Source organism: Rhincodon typus, unplaced genomic scaffold (assembly GCF_021869965.1).
Source record: "Rhincodon typus isolate 14 unplaced genomic scaffold, sRhiTyp1.1 hic_rhity00001414, whole genome shotgun sequence".
Taxonomy (NCBI): Eukaryota; Metazoa; Chordata; class Chondrichthyes; order Orectolobiformes; family Rhincodontidae; genus Rhincodon; species Rhincodon typus.
In genome coordinates, this window is record NW_025967052.1 from 6,544 (window position 1) to 25,396 (window position 18,853).

At 38.5% G+C, this 18,853-nt stretch overlaps 1 protein-coding gene across 1 annotated transcript; it reads left to right on the forward strand.

Moving 5' to 3' along the window:
* Window positions 1-5,607: 5,607 nt before the first annotated feature.
* Window positions 5,608-18,632, forward strand: LOC109936594 (brain-specific angiogenesis inhibitor 1-associated protein 2-like protein 1; the record flags this gene model as incomplete). Its single annotated transcript, XM_048592539.1, has 5 exons — window positions 5,608-5,760; window positions 6,822-6,971; window positions 9,971-10,112; window positions 12,024-12,222; window positions 18,564-18,632. Coding segments are annotated over 5 exons (713 nt in total), but the record flags the coding sequence as incomplete, so codon positions are not given.
* Between the last annotated feature and the right edge of the window lie 221 nt (window positions 18,633-18,853).

Below are 18,853 nucleotides of genomic sequence, written 5' to 3' on the forward strand. Positions count from 1 at the left end.
TCTGGGCGCTGCGGGTTAGTAGTGCTAACCACTGCATCAACCATGATGGAAGAAATGCCAGAATAATCTGGGCATCCAGACTTCACCTCAAGGAGGCCTATGGATTATCCCTGGTTGAAGCATGAGGAGCTTTATACCTTCGTCTGCTTCAGTCTGACAGTTTCATAAAGCTGTTATGACACTTGTTCGGATAAGATATCCTGTCCCTCATCAACTGTCCCTGTATGGGCCTGGGATCTTCAAAGGAGGCAGATACCTGTGATTGCTTCAGTGGTCACATATAACTTGGAAACTCATGGAGTGGAAGCCTTTTCTGTTGACTAACCCTGAAGGTTAGTGATAGGGCACTCTCCTTGCCCTATCTTTAGCACTCTTCACATGGGAGAAGCTAACAATGTTGAAGAATATCAGTGATCTAGTTGCTTACACTCCTTTTCATTGGGAACTGTGAAGAGCTGTAGCTCTAGAGAAATTGGCATCAATACCATCACAGGTGCATTTAGGGAACGAGGATTGGGACACACCACTTAGGTCCTCGGTTGCTCCCTGAAATGAATAGCTAGTGCATAAAAATCAATGCAGTTGTGATCTTGAGGATCATGAGGTGGGATTTCTACCCAATCATTCTGAGCACAAGACTTTCTTCAGCAAATGTTTCAGTTCAGACTAGACATCCTTAATTGGCACCTGCACTGTCTTTCAGATAGTTGAAGATAATGATACTGAAGCCTGTAGTATCATCATTCACCTTTGCTTCTTGGGATGTTCACCCAGCGAATTCTGCCTCTGCAAGCTGCACAGAAGGCACTGATGTTTACTGTTCTTGCTACGTTTGCTGATGAAGTCGTATGCTAAATCCTTGTTATCGACAGGGAATAGGCGCACTTACTTTCCGCAAATAACAGAAAACGCAGACACCGCCATAATGGAAATCCCTTATCTATTGCAAAGGATCACGCAACACATCAGTAGAGAAAAAAATCAGGTCAGGGCCAACTTCATGAGTATGCAGGTCCACAGGTAGCAAATCAGCAGATGACTGGAGTCTAATCTTTGTCTGTTGTGTCCTCTTCAGAAGAGCGTTAAGGTCAGATTGACTCCATAAGAAATCTGTTATCAGATGGTCTGTGGGGAGTGTGAGAAAGATGATGCAATTTATTGAAGATGCTCCTGAGCCCTCATCCATAGGGTCATTAACTAAATGAAGAGGGAAGTTAAACAAAATGTTTTACAAAGAAGGTAGCAACACGAATAATATATCATTCTACATGTAGAGTTACTACTGTTATAAATTGCTGAATAGCCTCTCTTGGCAGTAAAGTGTTCTTCTTTTGAATATAAATATGTCAGCTCCTCTCTGCTGAAAATGCAAAAATCTTTGTCTGATTTGAGTATCATTCTGGTTTGTTTTTTGGTATATGGAGAATTCGGTAAATAGAAACATGGTGCGGAGGGCATGGTAATAGCTTGAGTGTATAAATTGTTAGGGGTTAGGAAACTGAATATAGTGGTGAATGGATGCTTTTTCAACTGGAGACAAGTAGGCAGTGGGATCTCCGAGGGATTCATATTAGGACTATTTCTATTACTGTTATTTAGAAATTTCTGGCTTTGTGTGTGGGAGGTACAAATGCAAACTTGGCAGATGATAGCAAACTTGATAGTATTGTAATTAGAGAGCAGAATAGCAGTAGTGTTCAGACTGCTAAATTGGGCAGATGCAGCGTAAATACTAAACTTGAGGTAAAAAAGCATGTAGTGGCAATTTTTTTAAAAACCTCTTTATTTTATGGGAGATGCATGGGCAGAGAGAGACCTAGGGTGCAAGTTCACAATTGCTTTAAAGATGGACACACAAGTTAGTAATATCTTTTGTGAATTCATATAAATACTTCATAAATAGGGGCATCATAAAAGAAACAAGATAGTCACACTGAATCTTTACAAATCACTGTTTCAGCTGGATTATTGCAGAAAATGTTGGGACACCAGAAGGATGAAAAGACCTTGGAAAGAGTACAGAGCGGGTTTAGCAAGGATGAGGGGTGTGAGCAATGTGGAGAGAATTGAGAAGTTTAATTATTCTCCTTGGAGAAGAGCAAATTAAAGGAAGACCTCATCAAATCCCTGTAATTTTGAATTTCTGAGGGGAAAATGGTGTGAAACTGCTTCCTCTGGCAAATGGGTTGATAACCAGCGGTCATAGATTTAAAGATGATTGTCCAAAAATCTAGAGATGAAACAAGAATTATTTTCACACAGAGTTGTTAAGATTTGAGTTGTATTAGTTAAAGGATAAAGGAATCAAATTTCAAGGATCTTAGAAAAGGCAGTGAGGCATGTATTTGATGAGAACTAATTTCCATGATTATCAGGGAAAAGTTGGGATGTGTGGCTAAGTCAAATAGCTCTTTCAGCAAACCGGCATGAACATGATGGGCTGAATGGTCCCCTTCATTGAAGGATTCCATGATTCTAATTTGTGTACATATTTTTGCAAGTCTTTTTTGGCAAATTTCGAATATGTATTGTGTAAGTGAGCATCCACCACATTGACACAGATTAAATCGCCTCAAATTTAGCAAATATATTTTTTAATACCTTTTTAATGTGTTGTTACATGAACAGTGTTACCAATGACTGCATCTATCAACATGCAGACTCAATTTTAATAGCTTTTATGTTACCCTTGCAAGTGAAAGCTGCCATTGTGAGCAGAGAGAGTGCAGTGAAAATCTAGCTTGAGATTAACATTCCAGGGAAAATGGTCAACAAATGCCTGTCTTGCCAATGACACCCATAACTCAAAATTGAATTAAAACAAGAACAGAACACTAATTGTAGTTACTTGGTATTAAACCATAATTATGATTGCTTACCTTTTGATTATATCCCTATGGTCAGTTAAGTAAGCCTGATGATACAACTGTATTGTTGAGACTGGTTGTGAGACTGGCTACAGGTGAAAGTCTGTTAAATCTTTAGTTCTTTGAAGATTTCAGACCAATTCCCTTTTAAGAACAGTGTCTATCAAGCCAGCTCCAATTTTATCAATTCTAATTTGAGTCAACATCAATTATGAATGATGTGAAAGTCCAGCACTGCTGTTTAAAATAAGGCAGAGTTGATAAACCTGAGAATTGCTGATAAAGTGGAAGTCTTGAGAACAAAAGATTGTAAAAATAAAATCAATTTGAGAAGTGGGATGTTTACAAAATCACATCATGCTTTTAATAAAGTTTGTTTTTTGTGGGGTCATGATTGCACTTCAGCATTGGCTGTTTTGGGTAATGTTTTAAATAGTTTATAGGTAATGGAAGCACACCCATGTTATAAGGAAGGTGCAGGTTTGCATCACTGATATCTGTTTGTCCTTTGAGACAAACCAGGAAACAGTTGGGCTGTTAATCATTTAAGCAGCTAATCATTTTCTTTCTCATAAGCATATACTATACTTTTTCTAAAATTTAAGTCTGCGTTAAAAGTAGCTCTCAAAAATTGTTTTATAGTTCAACTTGTTGAAGTAAAATTCCAATGCTTGATATGGGAAGAAATCAGAGTAACTCATCAACGCAAAGCCTGTCCATCATCTACAAGGCACGGGAGTGAATGGGTGAATGAATGGGTGCAGCTCCAACAACACTCGAAGCTTGACACCATCCAGGACAAAGCAGCCTATGTAATTGACCCTACCTCCACTCACTCCACCACTGATAGTCAGTAGCAGCAGTGTGTACTATTTCCAAGATGCACTGCAGAAATTCACCAAAGATCCTCAGACAGCACCTTTCAAATGCACGACCACTTCCATCTAGAAAGACAAGGGCAACAGATACATGGGAACCCCACGACCAGCAAGTTCCCCTCTAAGCCACTCACCATCCTAACTTCAAATTGATTTCAATGAATAGATTCCAAAATATGGAGTTAAAAACAAACAAATCCAATACAAATTGGTATGCTTGGGAAATATAAACAGTAAAGTATATCACAGACTAGAAAAAATGTTTAATTTTAGGCTTTTTTTTTGTTGTCTGCGATGTGCCCACAAATGACACTTCTGCAAGGTGCTTGCATCAAAGAATAGGAGCAATAAAAGTGATGTTTTTAAAATATTTTAAATGAATTGAAATCCTAGGATCATGATTTGCTGAGTTGTCCACTCTAAACACTTGCCTATTCCATCCCTGACCCCTAGCTGTGTCCTTCCCACCAGTCATTGCTGTGCCGTCTTGCTTTTCACTGTTGCCAAGACCACGGCAGAGAGTAGGAAAGAGGCAGCGAGGGGTCAGGAGCAAAGCAAGCAGGGAGGGAGTGACTGGGGGAGTGGGGATATCAAGTGAAGTTGGGGTTGTGAGGGTCAATAGGAGTGTGAAATCTGAGCACCAAGGATTCAAAGTAGAGCTGCAAGTGGAGTGAGGGTGATGATCTCTCCTTTGGCTGTCAGTGGTACCTGAGTGCACAAATAGGGAGGGTTGGGTCCAGCTTCTAGGTCTAGACATACATTGATAACATCAGCAGCCAAACTCGCTCAGCCAGTGTGTGGCCAGGAGGTGCTCCATTCCTTTTTAGTACAGAAGCATTTGGTAATTGCATATGTTGAAAATTGCCCTTGCATTCACTGGAAAAACATAAAATATGTGTGAGATGATTGGGGGAATATCTCAGTTCAAAATTTAATGACTGCAAATCATTATTGCCTTTATTCTAATCTGAATTCCTAAACTCTGAACGTTTAGCGTTAAGTCAACTGTAAATTGTCACTGATAGATTTCCTGTCTTGCCTCTCATGCACGTGTTAATTTGTAAAATGCGACTTCTGATATTAGCAGCCACCCTTTAAGCTGCTAATCATTTTCTTTCTCATAAGTATATACCATACTTTTTTTTTTAAAATTTAAAATTTAAGTCTGTGTTAAAAGTAGCTCTCAAAAGTTGTCTTATAGTTCAATTTGTTGATGTAAAATTCCGATGCTTGATATAGAAGAAATCAGAGTAACTCATCAATGCAAAGCCTGCCCATTATCTACAAGGCACAGGAGTGTGATGGAATACTTGCACCTTGCCTGGATGGGTGCAGCTCCAACAACACTTGAAGCTTGACACCATCCAGGACAAAGCAGCCTATGTAATTGACACTACCTCCACTCCCTCCACCACTGATAGTCAGTAGCAGCAGTGTGTACTATTTCCAAGATGCACTGTAGAAATTCACCAAAGAGCCTCAGACAGCACCTTTCAAATGCACGACCACTTCCATCTAGAAAGACAAGGGCAACAGATACTTGGGAAACCCAGACCAGCAAGTTCCCCTCTAAGCCACTCACCGTCCTGACTTGGAAATATATTGCTATTCCTTCACTCTTGCTGGGTCAAAATCCTGGAATTCCCTCGCTAAGGGCATTGTGGGTCAACCTACAGCACGTGGACTGAAGTAGTTTGAGAAGGCAGCCCTTAAGGGCAACTAAGGATGGGCAATAAACGCTGGCCAGCCAGCGATGCCCACATCCCATGAGTGAATTTAAACAAAAAATTGTGATGGCTTGGTTCAAAATTGCTGTTGCTTTTCGAAATAGAGAAAATTGATATTTGTGTATTTTTTCCCAGTTCTTAGCAACCATTAATACAAGGGAAAATGAGATTCAGAGATTCATTACTGAAGGCTGCAAAGAGGCGTTACTTGAAGAAAAGAGACGGTTCTGCTTCCTTGTGGACAAACATTGCAGTTTTTCCCAAGATCTAAGCAATTACCATGAAAAGGTCTGTGTAATTGAACAGTTGAATTAGTCATTTTTTTAAAAGTCATGTATTAGCATTGTGATCAAACTTTGAAGCAATAAAACTATATAGAACTTTAGGAGATGGTGACATAGATGCCATTAGACTAGTAATCCAGAGGCTCAGGCTAGTGTTCTGGTCTCACGGGTTCAAATCCCACCAAGGTAGTGGATGGAATTTAAATGCAATTAATAAATGTAGAATATAAAGTTAGTCTCAATACTGATGACTATGGCAAAAGCCCAAAACTAGAGGGGGTAGATTTATGGTAAAAGGGGAAAAGATGTAAAAGAGACCAAAGGGGCAATTTTTTTGCACAGAGGATGGTGTATGTATGGAATGAGCTGCCAGAGGAAGTGGTGAAGGCTGGGATGATCACAACATTTAAAAGGCATCTAGATGGGTATATGAATAGGAAGGGTTCAGAGGGATATGGGCCAAATGCTGGCAACTGGGGCTAGATTAATTTAGGAGATCTGATTGACATGGATGAGTTGGACTGAAGTGTCTGTTTCCATGCTGCATATCTCCGACTCTGACTCTTGAACCATAATTGGGTGCCATTAAAAATCCACCTGTTTCACTAATGGCCTTTGGGGAAGAATATCTGCAATCCTTACAATGTAACTCCACACTCACTTATGTGGTTGATTCTTAACTATCCCCTGAAATGGCAAGCTGCTCGGTTTAAGGGCTACCAGGCAGATGATCTTGCCAGAAACATCCACATCCCATAACATAACTTCTTGTTATAAAAATTGAAAAAAGCTGCACTTGATGTTTTAAGATGAGCCTGATGATCAGTTGCTCCAGGGCAAATGAAGAGTTACATAAAATGTCTCTTCTGATGTAACTGTAAAATCATTTATCTACAATTCAAATTCTATACCTCTTCTCCAAAAAGTAACTCTAATGTATGGAAACAGGTATGTGCACAGCATAGATCATGAGCTACAGGATCTATTTATTGTCCTTCTAGATTTAAAAGCACTTTTGTAAAATTATAATTTTAATTCAATAAGCATCCTTTTTTTTCTTTTTAGGCCAATGGAATCCTTGGTGCCAAAATAAACAAATGGAAGGAGAAATGTTTTGATGCTACAAAGATACCTGAATTTTTAGGTGAAGATGAAAGCCCCCCAACATATATATCCAAAACTCCTCAACCTTCTCCATTGATTGGAAGATACACTGTGAGTAACATTTTTTGGTGGAGTGGGGGAAAAGGGGAGAGCATTTTTTTTAAGATACTGCTACATGATTGTTGCAACTTTTCTCTTAGTAACCATGGATAAACAATTCTATTCAACAGCAAGATCCTTTTGTATTACAATTACAATGCAGAAGGCAAAAATGAAGATAGAAGGAAGAATTGAAAGTAGAATAAGCTCATGCAATGTTTAGGGATGGAATTCCAACATACAGGAGAAAGAGACACCCTCAAATATGGTACAAAGAGGGTCAGTTAACCAGAGTTGGGCTGGAGGAAATGAGTATGTTTCAGAGCATCTGGGTACGGTTTTTATCTGTTCAAGGGATATAGGCAATGTTGGCTAGGCCAACATTTGTTTCTGGTGAAATTGTGACTTAAAACTGTACAAAACGGCTTAAATTTTAAGGTGGAGTTAGCATTTTCACATCTAATTCTGACTGGACCAGTATTAATTTCTCACCTCATTATGGCCTATCTCAAACTGCATCGTTTTAACCAATTGTGAGCAAATAAGTGGTGATTGTCTGACCTGCAGTTGGCTTGAAGTGCCAAATTAGCAAGTCTGAACTATTTGAACTGGGAGAGAGGAGTAGAATGAATTCAAACAATGTCTGAGACTGAAATGACACTTCACTGACTAATCAGTGTGCAAGAAAAACAGGTATGTGAGAAGTCAATGTGATTTAAATCTTTATTCTACTCTGGAATTTCTGGTGTGTAATTGCATACAAACAGCATTTGGGTTAAAGGGCATCAGATGGGAGACAACAGTCTTTGTTAATAAAATGCTTGTAATAAAGACGTCTAAAGAAGTATTATTGGTATGAAGGGTTCAGTAACAGATCAGTATAGTTGCATTGACAGTACCCAAACATTTTATTTTGAGAATTAAAGCAAAAAGTACAATCATCTTGCATATGTCCATCTTCAGTGACAAGTTAACGTGAATTTGATTCTTATAGATATAGTAGGAACTGCCAATGCTGGAGATTCTGAGATAACAAGGTGTAGAGCTGGATGAACACAGCAGGCCGAGCAGGAAAGCTGATGTTTCGGGTCGAGACCCTTCAGCTCTACACCCTGATTCTTATAGATACTGTTTTTCTTGTGCATTCATTTGCTGCATTTCTGTCATCTTATGCAGATGTGAGGATACTGAGATGTTCAACTTCTATGATTTTACTTGGGATCTTAAAACTATCATTTTTCAACTTTTAGTCTCCAATTCTTGTAAAGTTGTTGGCATTTGCTGGAATACAGACCATGAATACCAAAAGTCCTATATTACCTAGATTCAGTGACTGCTGTTATTACAGAAGAAGGGAAGTTAGTTTTGGAAAATGTTGCACAACTACTTCAGCATGGAGAGCTTCATAACAAGTCATTTCTTTCTTTGCCCAACACCCAAAACTGTTTCTGACTTCCCTTGTCAATTGATGGTGTAGCATCTGACCTGCTGCCCAATCTGAAATAAATCAGCAGAAATGAGGAGTTAAATCTGAGAGCTTATTTGTTCCTTTCTCAAATAGTTATATTAAAAGGGAGTAAAAGTTAGCATTCATTTTTAGGTAGCATTAAATTTTGTGGCAGTGTTAAAGCGTTGTGAAGGCAAACTCAATTGCTTGATTTATAAATTCAAAATTGTCCATCCAAAATATAATTTTAGTTGAGGCAGATATATGTAGAACATTAAGAAACTGTAAAAATGAGACATCCAGGACTTCAAATGTATCCTTTCACTAATGTGACTTTCTTGCTGGAAATTACTTTCATTTCAGGATTTTTGTTTAAAAACCATTTGTTCAAGAATATAATCTCATTCTTGAAGATGCTCCTTAAAAATCTTTTAACATTCACGCAAGCGTAATTTTGTACTGGTGCTTTGTGATTGGAATAAGTTAGAAATTGAAACACTAGTTGAATTCTCACGGGAAAGTATTAGTTCAAAACAAATATTTGATCAAACATTTCCAGAGAATGTTAGAAGTAACACATCAATGCAATGGCTGTACATGATGTAGAGCTTATGAAAATGGTGTGACGGTATTGCAAGTCATATGATTGATCTTTAAATGAATAGGCACATGGTTTATTTAGGAAACACCCCATGTTTTTGTTTGCATGGAACATGAAAGGATCTAAAAGCAAAAAAGAAATTTACACAGTTTGAAAGTAGCAGGGACATTGAAGAAACTGAAATTCTATACTTTGTGCTTTATGCTTTATGCTTTGCAGGTATCAATATATTGTATGTATTACTGATATTTGGCTTAACTACTACTTTTGTTTGTTTTCATTTCTTTGCTTCCTCTGTGGTCATACACCTATATTGGGTTCCTGTCCCTCAATACTTCAACTTTGTACTTAAATCTACATTGTATCACCCCTCTATGTAATTTCCTTTTAATCCTAAAACCCTCCAAGAATTTTTACTTCAAGCTTGAATTTTTATATAACCCCACTTCTCTGCTTCAGCCATCTGGGATTTAAAGGTGACTAGGGCCTTTAAATCCTCCACCAATGTATGTGTCCACACAACACATGTGCACCATGCACGCATACCTCCTCCTTCCACGGTACTTACATTCTCAACCAATACCTGGTATTTTTTCTTAGAAATCCAAGTATGCCATGTTCACCTGTTTTCTTGGAGTTTGGGAAATCAGTCAAGCAGTATGTTTCCTTTTTGAAACATTTCTAGATTATCATATAAATGTATGTTGTTGATTAATTTCATTATGTTCAGCAATTGGTGCCAGGCTGATGAGTCTGTAGTTCCATAGATTTCATTTATTCCCTTTAATATAGATCAAACAAGCCTGATCCCAATCTGATGACCTGGTTCATAACCTCTACCAAGGAATATACTAGGTCTTTGTTTTAAGCACAACTGAAAAAAAATTAATCAAGAAGTTACTTCAACACAGCATACCAAAAACTGTATGGTAACTAACCAATAAATATTAAATGATTTCCTAGGTACATGACCCTGCACTACAAAATAATTTGAAAATCCCACCCGCTCCTCCTGGAAGAGTTCAGAAGAGTCCTTTACCAGATATGTTTAACAACCCAACTGCTCAACGCATGGCCCCTGTTGAGAGAAACATTGATGGATTAGGTAAGCAAAGGAACTTAGTTATTGTTGTGTAAGTGCAAAGTTTGAGTGCAATCTAGGTAATGTTGCCTGATTAGTTCTTTTATCAATATGTTTATGCAATGTGTATATTTGGGTTTCTAAGAGTGTTGCAAGCAAGGATTTCTGGTTGTACTGCTAGTGAAAGCCATGACAAAATGAAAGAAGGCAAAACTCCATGCACACACACGTTCAATTACGTGTGGAGACCACTATTTATCAGCCTCCAGCTACTATTGAGATTTTTTTTTGTGATTCCAAAAATGTTGATTTTTGGTTTGTAGAATTAGAATGGTCACCAGTCCAATGAGCTTTGTAATAAATTTTGTACAAAGATGTTATTTTAGCCAGTATGAAACAAAGCAAAGTGAGATTATTCCTCGAATGTGACCATTTGTATGAATTCAGTTTTAGTGACAAAAAATACAAAAATTTCTATCCTGCAGTCTCTGGTAAAGGAGTAAGTTAATTCTGTTGAAGATTTGGTTAAAGGGAAGTAGATCAACTCAAATTTTTGTGTTGATTTTTGAAGCAACACACTTAATCTGTAGAAAATGGATGTGAATATAGGAGAAATGGTTAGTACATTTGCAGATGACACCAAATTGGTGGTGTAGTGGACTGTGAAAAACATTATCTGAGTACAAGGGGACCTTGATCAGATGGGCCAATGGGCCAAGGAGTGGCAGATGGAGTTTAATTAGATAAATGTGAGGTATTGTATTTTGGTAAGGCAAATACACTTAATGGTAGGGTCCTGAGAGTGTTGCCAAACACACAGACCTTGGGGTGTAGGTTCATAGTTCATTGAAGGTAGAATTACAGGTCGACAGGGTAGTGAAGAAGGTGTTTGGTACACTTGCCTTTATTGGTCAGTGCATTGGGTATAGGAGTTGGGACATATTGTGACTGGACAGGATATTCGGTCAGGCCAATTTTGGAATCCTGCATTCAAGTCTGGTCTCCCAGCCATAGGAATGATAGTATGAAACTTGAAAGGATTCAGAAAAGATTTACAAAGATATTGCCAAGGTTGGAGGGTGAATAGGCTGGGGCTATTTTCCCTGGAGTATGGAGGCTGAGGGGTGGCCTTAATAGAGAAATATCCAATTGTGAAGGGCATAGGTAAGGTGAATAGCCGAGGTCCTTTTCCCAGGTTAAGGCGAGTCTAAAACTACAGAAAATAGGTTTAAGGTGAGAGGGGAAAGATATAAAAGGGACATAAGGGGCACTTTTTTCTCAGAGGATGGTGCATGTATGGAATGAGCTGCCAGAGGAAGTGGAGGCTGGTACAATTACAAAATTTAAAAGGCATTTGGACGGGTAGAAGAATGGGAAGGGTTCAGAGGAATATGAGCCAAATGCTGGCGAATGGAACTGGATTAATTTAGGATATCTGGTCGGCGTGGATGAGTTGAACCGAAGGGTCTGTTTCCATGTTGGACATCTCTGACTGTCTGACTCTAAAATAAGCATAGAAAATTCTAGATAGCGAAATTATATGTTCAAGAACCATTACTGCAAAATGATAAGAAATAACTTCCTTTGCTGGGTTATGGGTACGTAATTTGGTCTTTCATTTAATACAGCACTTTCTTTCTTCTGAAATGTTCAAAAATGGATTCTAAATATGGTCTACTACAGAATGTTTTCATTTTTAAACTATACTTTCCTGCTTCTATGTTGTTGCCTTTTTAAAAATGCCAGAAATTTATTTGTCTCTGAACTAAAAGGAATAAATTACAGCCTAAATAGAATATGGATAAAGTATGTGTCTTAACTTTCCTGTCTGACATTTAGAGTTTGCTTTTGTCTTTTTGTTGTAGTTGTGGCATTTCTAAATGTTTAAGGTACAGTACAGATGATGTAATCAACTATTAAATATGATTTACACAGAGGATGCCAGTCTAACAAGATCCATTTCCGTTGCAACTGGATTAAATATGGTTCAGAGGCCAAAGGTGAAAAGCATTTTTCCACACACGGCAGGGAATAACAAAAATATGTTGAGCTTCGCAGAAGGTGATGTGCTAACACTACTGATACCAGAGGAAAAAGATGGCTGGCTGTATGGAGAACATGATGCGAACAAAATGTGAGTGCCCCATTTTCTTTGAAACCATTACAAGATTTTAAAAAATTGAACTTGTATTACTTTAAGAACATAAGCAGAGGAGTAGACAAGATGTCTGACATGGCTCTGTTAATAGCATTTTACCTCTGAATCACAAGGTGGTGAGTCCATCTGACTTCGTGATTTGACCACAAAAGTCAGAGTCTAACTCTGGTTCAGTACTAAGTGAGTGAGGGGAAGGGGAGGGGCAGTGGAGAGGAGAGGAGAGGAGAGGAGAGGAGAGGGGAGGGGAGGGGAGAGGAGATGCCATGTTTCAGAAGAGGTCCCACCTAGCATCTTGGATAGACAAAGCACCCCGTTTCTCTATTTTGAAGAGAAACGGAGGGGTTAGCACCAGTGACCTGTCCTGTATTTATCATAAGGACAGATTGCTGGCCATCGTCATATTATGTTCATGACAACTTGTGAGCAAATTGCCTGCCATGTTTCCTGTAATGCAATGATGACTGTACTTTAAAAGTCTGTAATTAAATGCAAAACACTTTGAGATGTCCAGTGGTTGTGAAAAGTGCCATATAAATAAAATCTTTTCATGTTAGATCAGTCAACTCTGTAGGCCTGTACTGCCGTACATTTAGATAATGTTTGTCTGAACCCCATCTACCCACCTCAGCACCTTATCCTTTGACACCTTTACCTGATTTAAAAAAAAATTGACTCACTAAATTATTAGAAAATGTAAATTGCATTATTTACAAAGATAAAAAGATACAACTGTACTTTGAAAACTCTACATGTTTTGTAAACTGCCGTCTTATTCTGCAATACTTTTTTATCTTATGAGCTATTTCTAAAGCTTGTTCTTGAACTTTTTAGCCTAGCTTCATACTCAAGAGCCCCATATCCGAGGGTTCCTAGTAGCTGTTGGCCACTGATATTAGACCTAGTTCAAATTTCCATAACTAACAGGAGATGATCACAATTGTCCAGACACATGAAGAGGCACAATAATTAGGAGTAGAAGTAGGCTTTCTAACCCTCAAACCTGCTTCACCAGTCAACAAAATCATGGCTGATCTGATTGTGGCTTCAACTCCACTTTCCTATCTATTCACCATTACACCCGCAACTTCCTTGTTGGTCAAACCACTAGTACAAGAAGTCCAAAACAAAAACAAATTGCTGGAAAATCTCAACAGGTCTGGCAACATCTGTGGAGAGAAATCAGTTAATGTTTCTGGTCCAGTGAAGAAGTCCAACCTTGTTTTCCCCAAATATTTGCACAGCAAAAACCTGCACTTGCATTAATGTAGTATCTTTCAAAGCTCCATGGTCCAAAATGTTTTAGTATTTTTGAGCTGTGGTCCCTGTTGTAAATGTAGGAAACAAAGTTCAGAAAAAATCACAATGGCAATGAAATATTGACCAGATAATCTGTTTCTTTGGTATAAGGCAGAACATCAATTTTTTAAGGTATTTTCAATAACTTGAGAGACAGTTGCTTCAATATTTTCAACAAACTTTCAGGGCAGAATTAGAGCTGACTTTATTCACATCCTTGGGTGCATATGTAGTTTGTATTATAATGAGGGTCACTGATCTTGTAGCTTCTGGTTTCCTGTTTTCATATTCACAACTGTTTGGGTTAACTTGGGCTGAAATTTAAAGGTACACCACTTGCCAGGATCAGCTGTGTAGACTTGTGATTCCTACACATTAAGAAGAATATTTTGCTGTGATTCCGATTTGGCTTCACAGATCTGTACTGACGTCATACTACTTGTAACAGATCCTACCTGTCCAACATGAGGGCAGCTTAGCATGATATTTCACATGGAGCAGCAGAAGCATGATGAGACAGAATAATTTAATGACCCATCAGATATTACTCCAATAGAGTAAATGTAATGGTATTAGTAAAAGGGATAGCAAGCGCACGCTTCGCCAAAGAAGCAATTGGGCAAAACTGCCTTTTACTGCATTAGAATCTGCAGCCACACACCTCTGCTTACAGATCTGTCTTAGTGATTGTGAAGGTGACCATTGCATTCAGTAATTAAACAAGTTTATTCATAAAGAATCCATTGTGGATCTTGGGAATCAGTCGAGATGCATTTGGGATCATCTTTCAGGATCAGACTCCATTATGATGTCTCCATGATGAGAGAACTTGCCAGCTGTACCTTGTCCAAACTCTTTCACCTCACTGAGCCTGCAATAGTTGAAGTTCTACCTAGCCACTTGTGAAGAAACCCAGAGGCCCAGAAATGTCCAGAGATAATAAACTGGTTTTTTAAGACTTCTCTGCAGGGAGTGCAAAGCCAGCATTTCAAAGATAATTTACTGATATTGATTCCACTGAAAGTTTTGAAGGGTTTGCAGTCTGAAATTACTGACCTAGACACACCTTAAATTCTAAGGGAAAAAAAAGGGAACAAGTAGAAGGTTTGCCCTCTGCCACTCTATTCCACTCTAAATGCAATTTAGAACAGAGTGGAAAGAAACAAAAAGTGGGTGGTGCCAAGTTATGCCTCAAATTTCTGTTAGTACCCCTAGAATTTTGGTCAAAATATGTCTTAGTTACAACTGAAAGTAAAATTCAGAACTGCATAAATCTTCATTCTGCATTAATTTGATTTTGCACTTATCTGCTGTTTTTTTAATAGTAAAGCTGCATTAGTAAGGTTACCAAAGTATCCACAGACTATAAAAATAAGAGCAGAATTTTCCCAATACATGGTCATTCAACAAAGTGTCCCTGAAACAAGGTTTCAAAAAACTCTGCAAAGCTCTCATTGCAGAGTTTATTGTTCGACAATTATGTTCTGTTCAGGCTTAATTGATCAGTAATGATGTACCACAATCAAACATGAACAGGAAGTGTAATAAATAATATACTACTTCTCATGCTTAATATATGTGAGTAAACATAATTTATAATACATGAGGTCTACCAAACTTATTTTAAATGCATAACCTTCTACCCTTGAGGCTTTATCAAGAATAATTTGCTTACACCATTTTATGTACAGTCTGTTGTTTTTTATGCTGTTTTATCGACAGTATTTGACTGTGCTCTTGTGTAGAATGTCAAGATTTTGTAAACTTTTTAAAAATTTTCAGACCAGTACTAATCCTGTCTTCATGGTACTATTTACAAAATAGGCTACTAAAAGGTTTTTTTGTTTATTCATTCTTTGAATATTGGTTTAGTTGCCAAGGCTGGCAATTATTACCCATCTCTAGTGCCCTTAGGACTACGTAGTACGTTGCCGCCTTAAACCACGAACAATCCATTTGATGAAGGTACTCCCATAGTGCTGTTGGTTAGGGAGGATTTCACCTCGCAAAAACAATTAATCTATTTCCTTCATGCAGATCCAGAGATCACTTATTACAGAAAACTGTACTACTTATGAACAAAAAACTTTGACACTGATCAGATGAACATAATGTTAAAGATCAGTACCTTATTCCTACTTTAACTTGTTAAATATTATTGTATTTTGGATTTGTGTTTTTGTATATGTGCAATCCCTATTGGGTCAGCTGAATTGATGGTACAAGGAAAATGCAGATTGAATTTTTCATAAAGCACTATTCAAAATCACATTTTAGGATATTGCAGGTGTTTGAATATAGTGCCGTCAAACTAATGTGCCGGATACCGAATATAATCTTTGTATTTTACATTGTTTTTAAAAATGGCATTCAATGACTTGCTGAATGGTAAATTAGCCTTTAAGTTTTAGATAGCATCAAGCCAAACAGCTGTTTAGTTATGGTTTCTAAAGTTATTTAAATTTCACTATTGGATTGTTAATTTGCAATTCACTGACCACCGTTCAGTATGCTCTGTTGCCTTCTTTTGCATTAATCTTATTTATTCTAAATGATTGCATTTATGTTCTGAATTGACTATGTCTTTGTGTGTCAGGGTGGGGAATGTAATTTTCAACCCTGAAACTGGACACCGCACCACTACCACTAATTTCTTGTTTTAACAAAGACCATTTGGGGTACAAAAGTAACTCAGTCACTTAAGTCAGTTACATAGAAACATAGAAAATACGAGCACAAGTAAGCAGAAATCAGGCCTTCAAGCCTGCTCCACCATTCAATAAGATCATGGCTAATCATCCAACACCTTATCCTGTTCTACTTTCTTCCTTTACTCTTTTGCGTTAGCCCCTAGAACCACATCTAACTCCTTTAAGCATGCAACGTTTTGGCCTCAACTGCTTTCTGTGGTAGAAAATTCCACAGGGTCCACACTCTGGGTGAAGAAATTTCTCCTTGACTCAGTCCTAAATGACCTACCAAATATCTTAAACTGTGACCCCAGGTTCTGAACTCTTTGGTCATTGAGAATATCCTTCCTGCCTAGCGCTGTGAGAATTTTATAGTTTTCTGAGATCCCCTCTCATTCTTCTAAACTCCTGTAAATATCGTCCTAACAGAACTAGTTTCTCACCATGTATCAGTCCAATAAACCTTTATTGCACTCCCTTCATAGCGAGAACATCTTTCTTCAGTTAAGGAGACCAAAACTGGACACAGTACTCCAGGGATAGTAGGAACTGCAGATGCTGGAGAATCTGAGATAACCAGGTGTAGAGCTGGATGAACACAGCAGGCTAAGCAATTTCTGAAGAAGGTTCTAGGCCCGAAACGTCAGCCTTGCTGCTTGGCCTGCTGTGTTCATCCAGCTCTACACCTTGTTATCACAGGTATGGTCTCACCAAAGCTCTGTACAACATCAGCAAGCCAGCCCTGCCCCTGTACTCAAATCCTCTGAAGGCCAAAGTATCATTTGCTGCCTTCACCACCTGCACCAGCATGCTTACTTTCAATGACCTGGCTTACACGGACACCCAGGCCTCATGTTTCCCCCCTTTCCCAATCTATTATTATTCAGGTAATCTGCCTTCCTGTCTTTGCTACCAAAGTAGGTAACCTCACATTTATCCACATTATAATTCATCTGCCATGCATTTGTTGATTCACTCATCTTGTCCAAATTATACTGAAGCATCCCTGTATCCTCCTTGCAACTCACTCAGCTTTGTATTATCTGCAAGCTTGGAGATATTAAATTTAATGCCCCTGTCAAAATCATGAAAATATATTGTGAATCGCTGGGTTCCAAGCACCGATCCGTGCAGTACTCACCAGTCACGGCCTGCTACTCTGCAAAAGACCTGTGTTTTATACCATTTGTTTTGTGCTGCCAGCTACTTCTCTATCCTGTCAATGCATTATCCCCAATCCCAATGCACTTTTATTTTACATGCTAATCTCTTAGTTGGGACCTTATCAAAAGCCAAATAAACCACATCCACTGGGTCCCCCTCATCAACTCTACAAGTTAAATCCTAGAAAAATTCCAGAAGGTTTGTCCAGCATGATTTCCTTTTCGTAAATCCATGCTGGCACTTTGCAATCCTGTCATTGTTTTCCAAGTGCTCTGATATTAATCTTTTACCCTGGACTGTAGCATTTTCCTCACTACAGATGTCAGGCTACGTTCCATCATATTACTATTGTAAGGAGGCTGTGTGCTTCAAATGGCAGCACAGTTTTAAATGACTGCCAGCCATTTTCCCAGAACTCGGAAACAGGCAAGCTAAGGGGAGGCAGGTCAAGTCCCATTAGCACAATTTGTCTGGTACCACCACCACCTTGGAATTTGTCCCCCAACCCCACCACCATGATGACTTTCCCTGTGATGTCCTCCCCAGTGTATATCTTCTTGACCCCAAAGTTGTGTTTGTATTTTATAGGATCCCATGTTACCTGTATTTCAGTTTTCCAGCCACTATGGCTCCATTCCTTCTTCATCTCCCCATAAGTATTATGGCCTTGCTTTCCAATTGTGAAGTATAAAATAACCCAGTATTCTCTTGACCATCAGGGACCACTAGAACATGAACTGAGTTATCATTATAAATAGAAATATTTACTGGAGTTGCTCGCAACCACCGAGATGATTGTGACATCTGTACCTGAATGGACAGTGTTATTGCAACTTAGCAATACTCCATGAATGGAAGTGGATAGGCGAGAAAGCTTGTAAACCATCTCTAAATCCATGGCTTATTTAAAATAGGGCAGACCAGGCCTGATCCGAGTATATTGGAACTTAAAGGAGTTTTTTTAACTTGCGAGATTTAGAGAGCAGCTTTGCTTTGAAATGCTGTATCATGCATTTAAATGACAACATTGCCATTGTCAAATGGCGAATAATGTCAAGTTCCTCTAGAGACATTTTTAAACTGTACAGTGTAATGTCAAACATGTCAGTAACACTGCAGAATATGAATGTTGTATTTCTCTTATTTTTATTTCTGCTTCCTATACAGGAGAGGTTGGTTTCCAACATCTTACACTAGGCCATTGGAACAAGGTCCAGACATGTCATCTGCACCCAGGTAATGTATCTTTCAGCAACTGCAGTATTAAAGGGGGTGGGTTAGCCAGTTGGTAGATGGCTGATTTGTTCCTCGAACTTGTGTTGTGCTTCGTTGAAACATTGCAGCAGACCCAAGACAGAAATGTTAGCATGAGAGCAAGATGGTTTATTGAAATGGCAAGCAGCTGGAAGATCGAGGTCATTCTTGCAGACAAAGCAGAGGTGTTCTGCAAAGTAGTC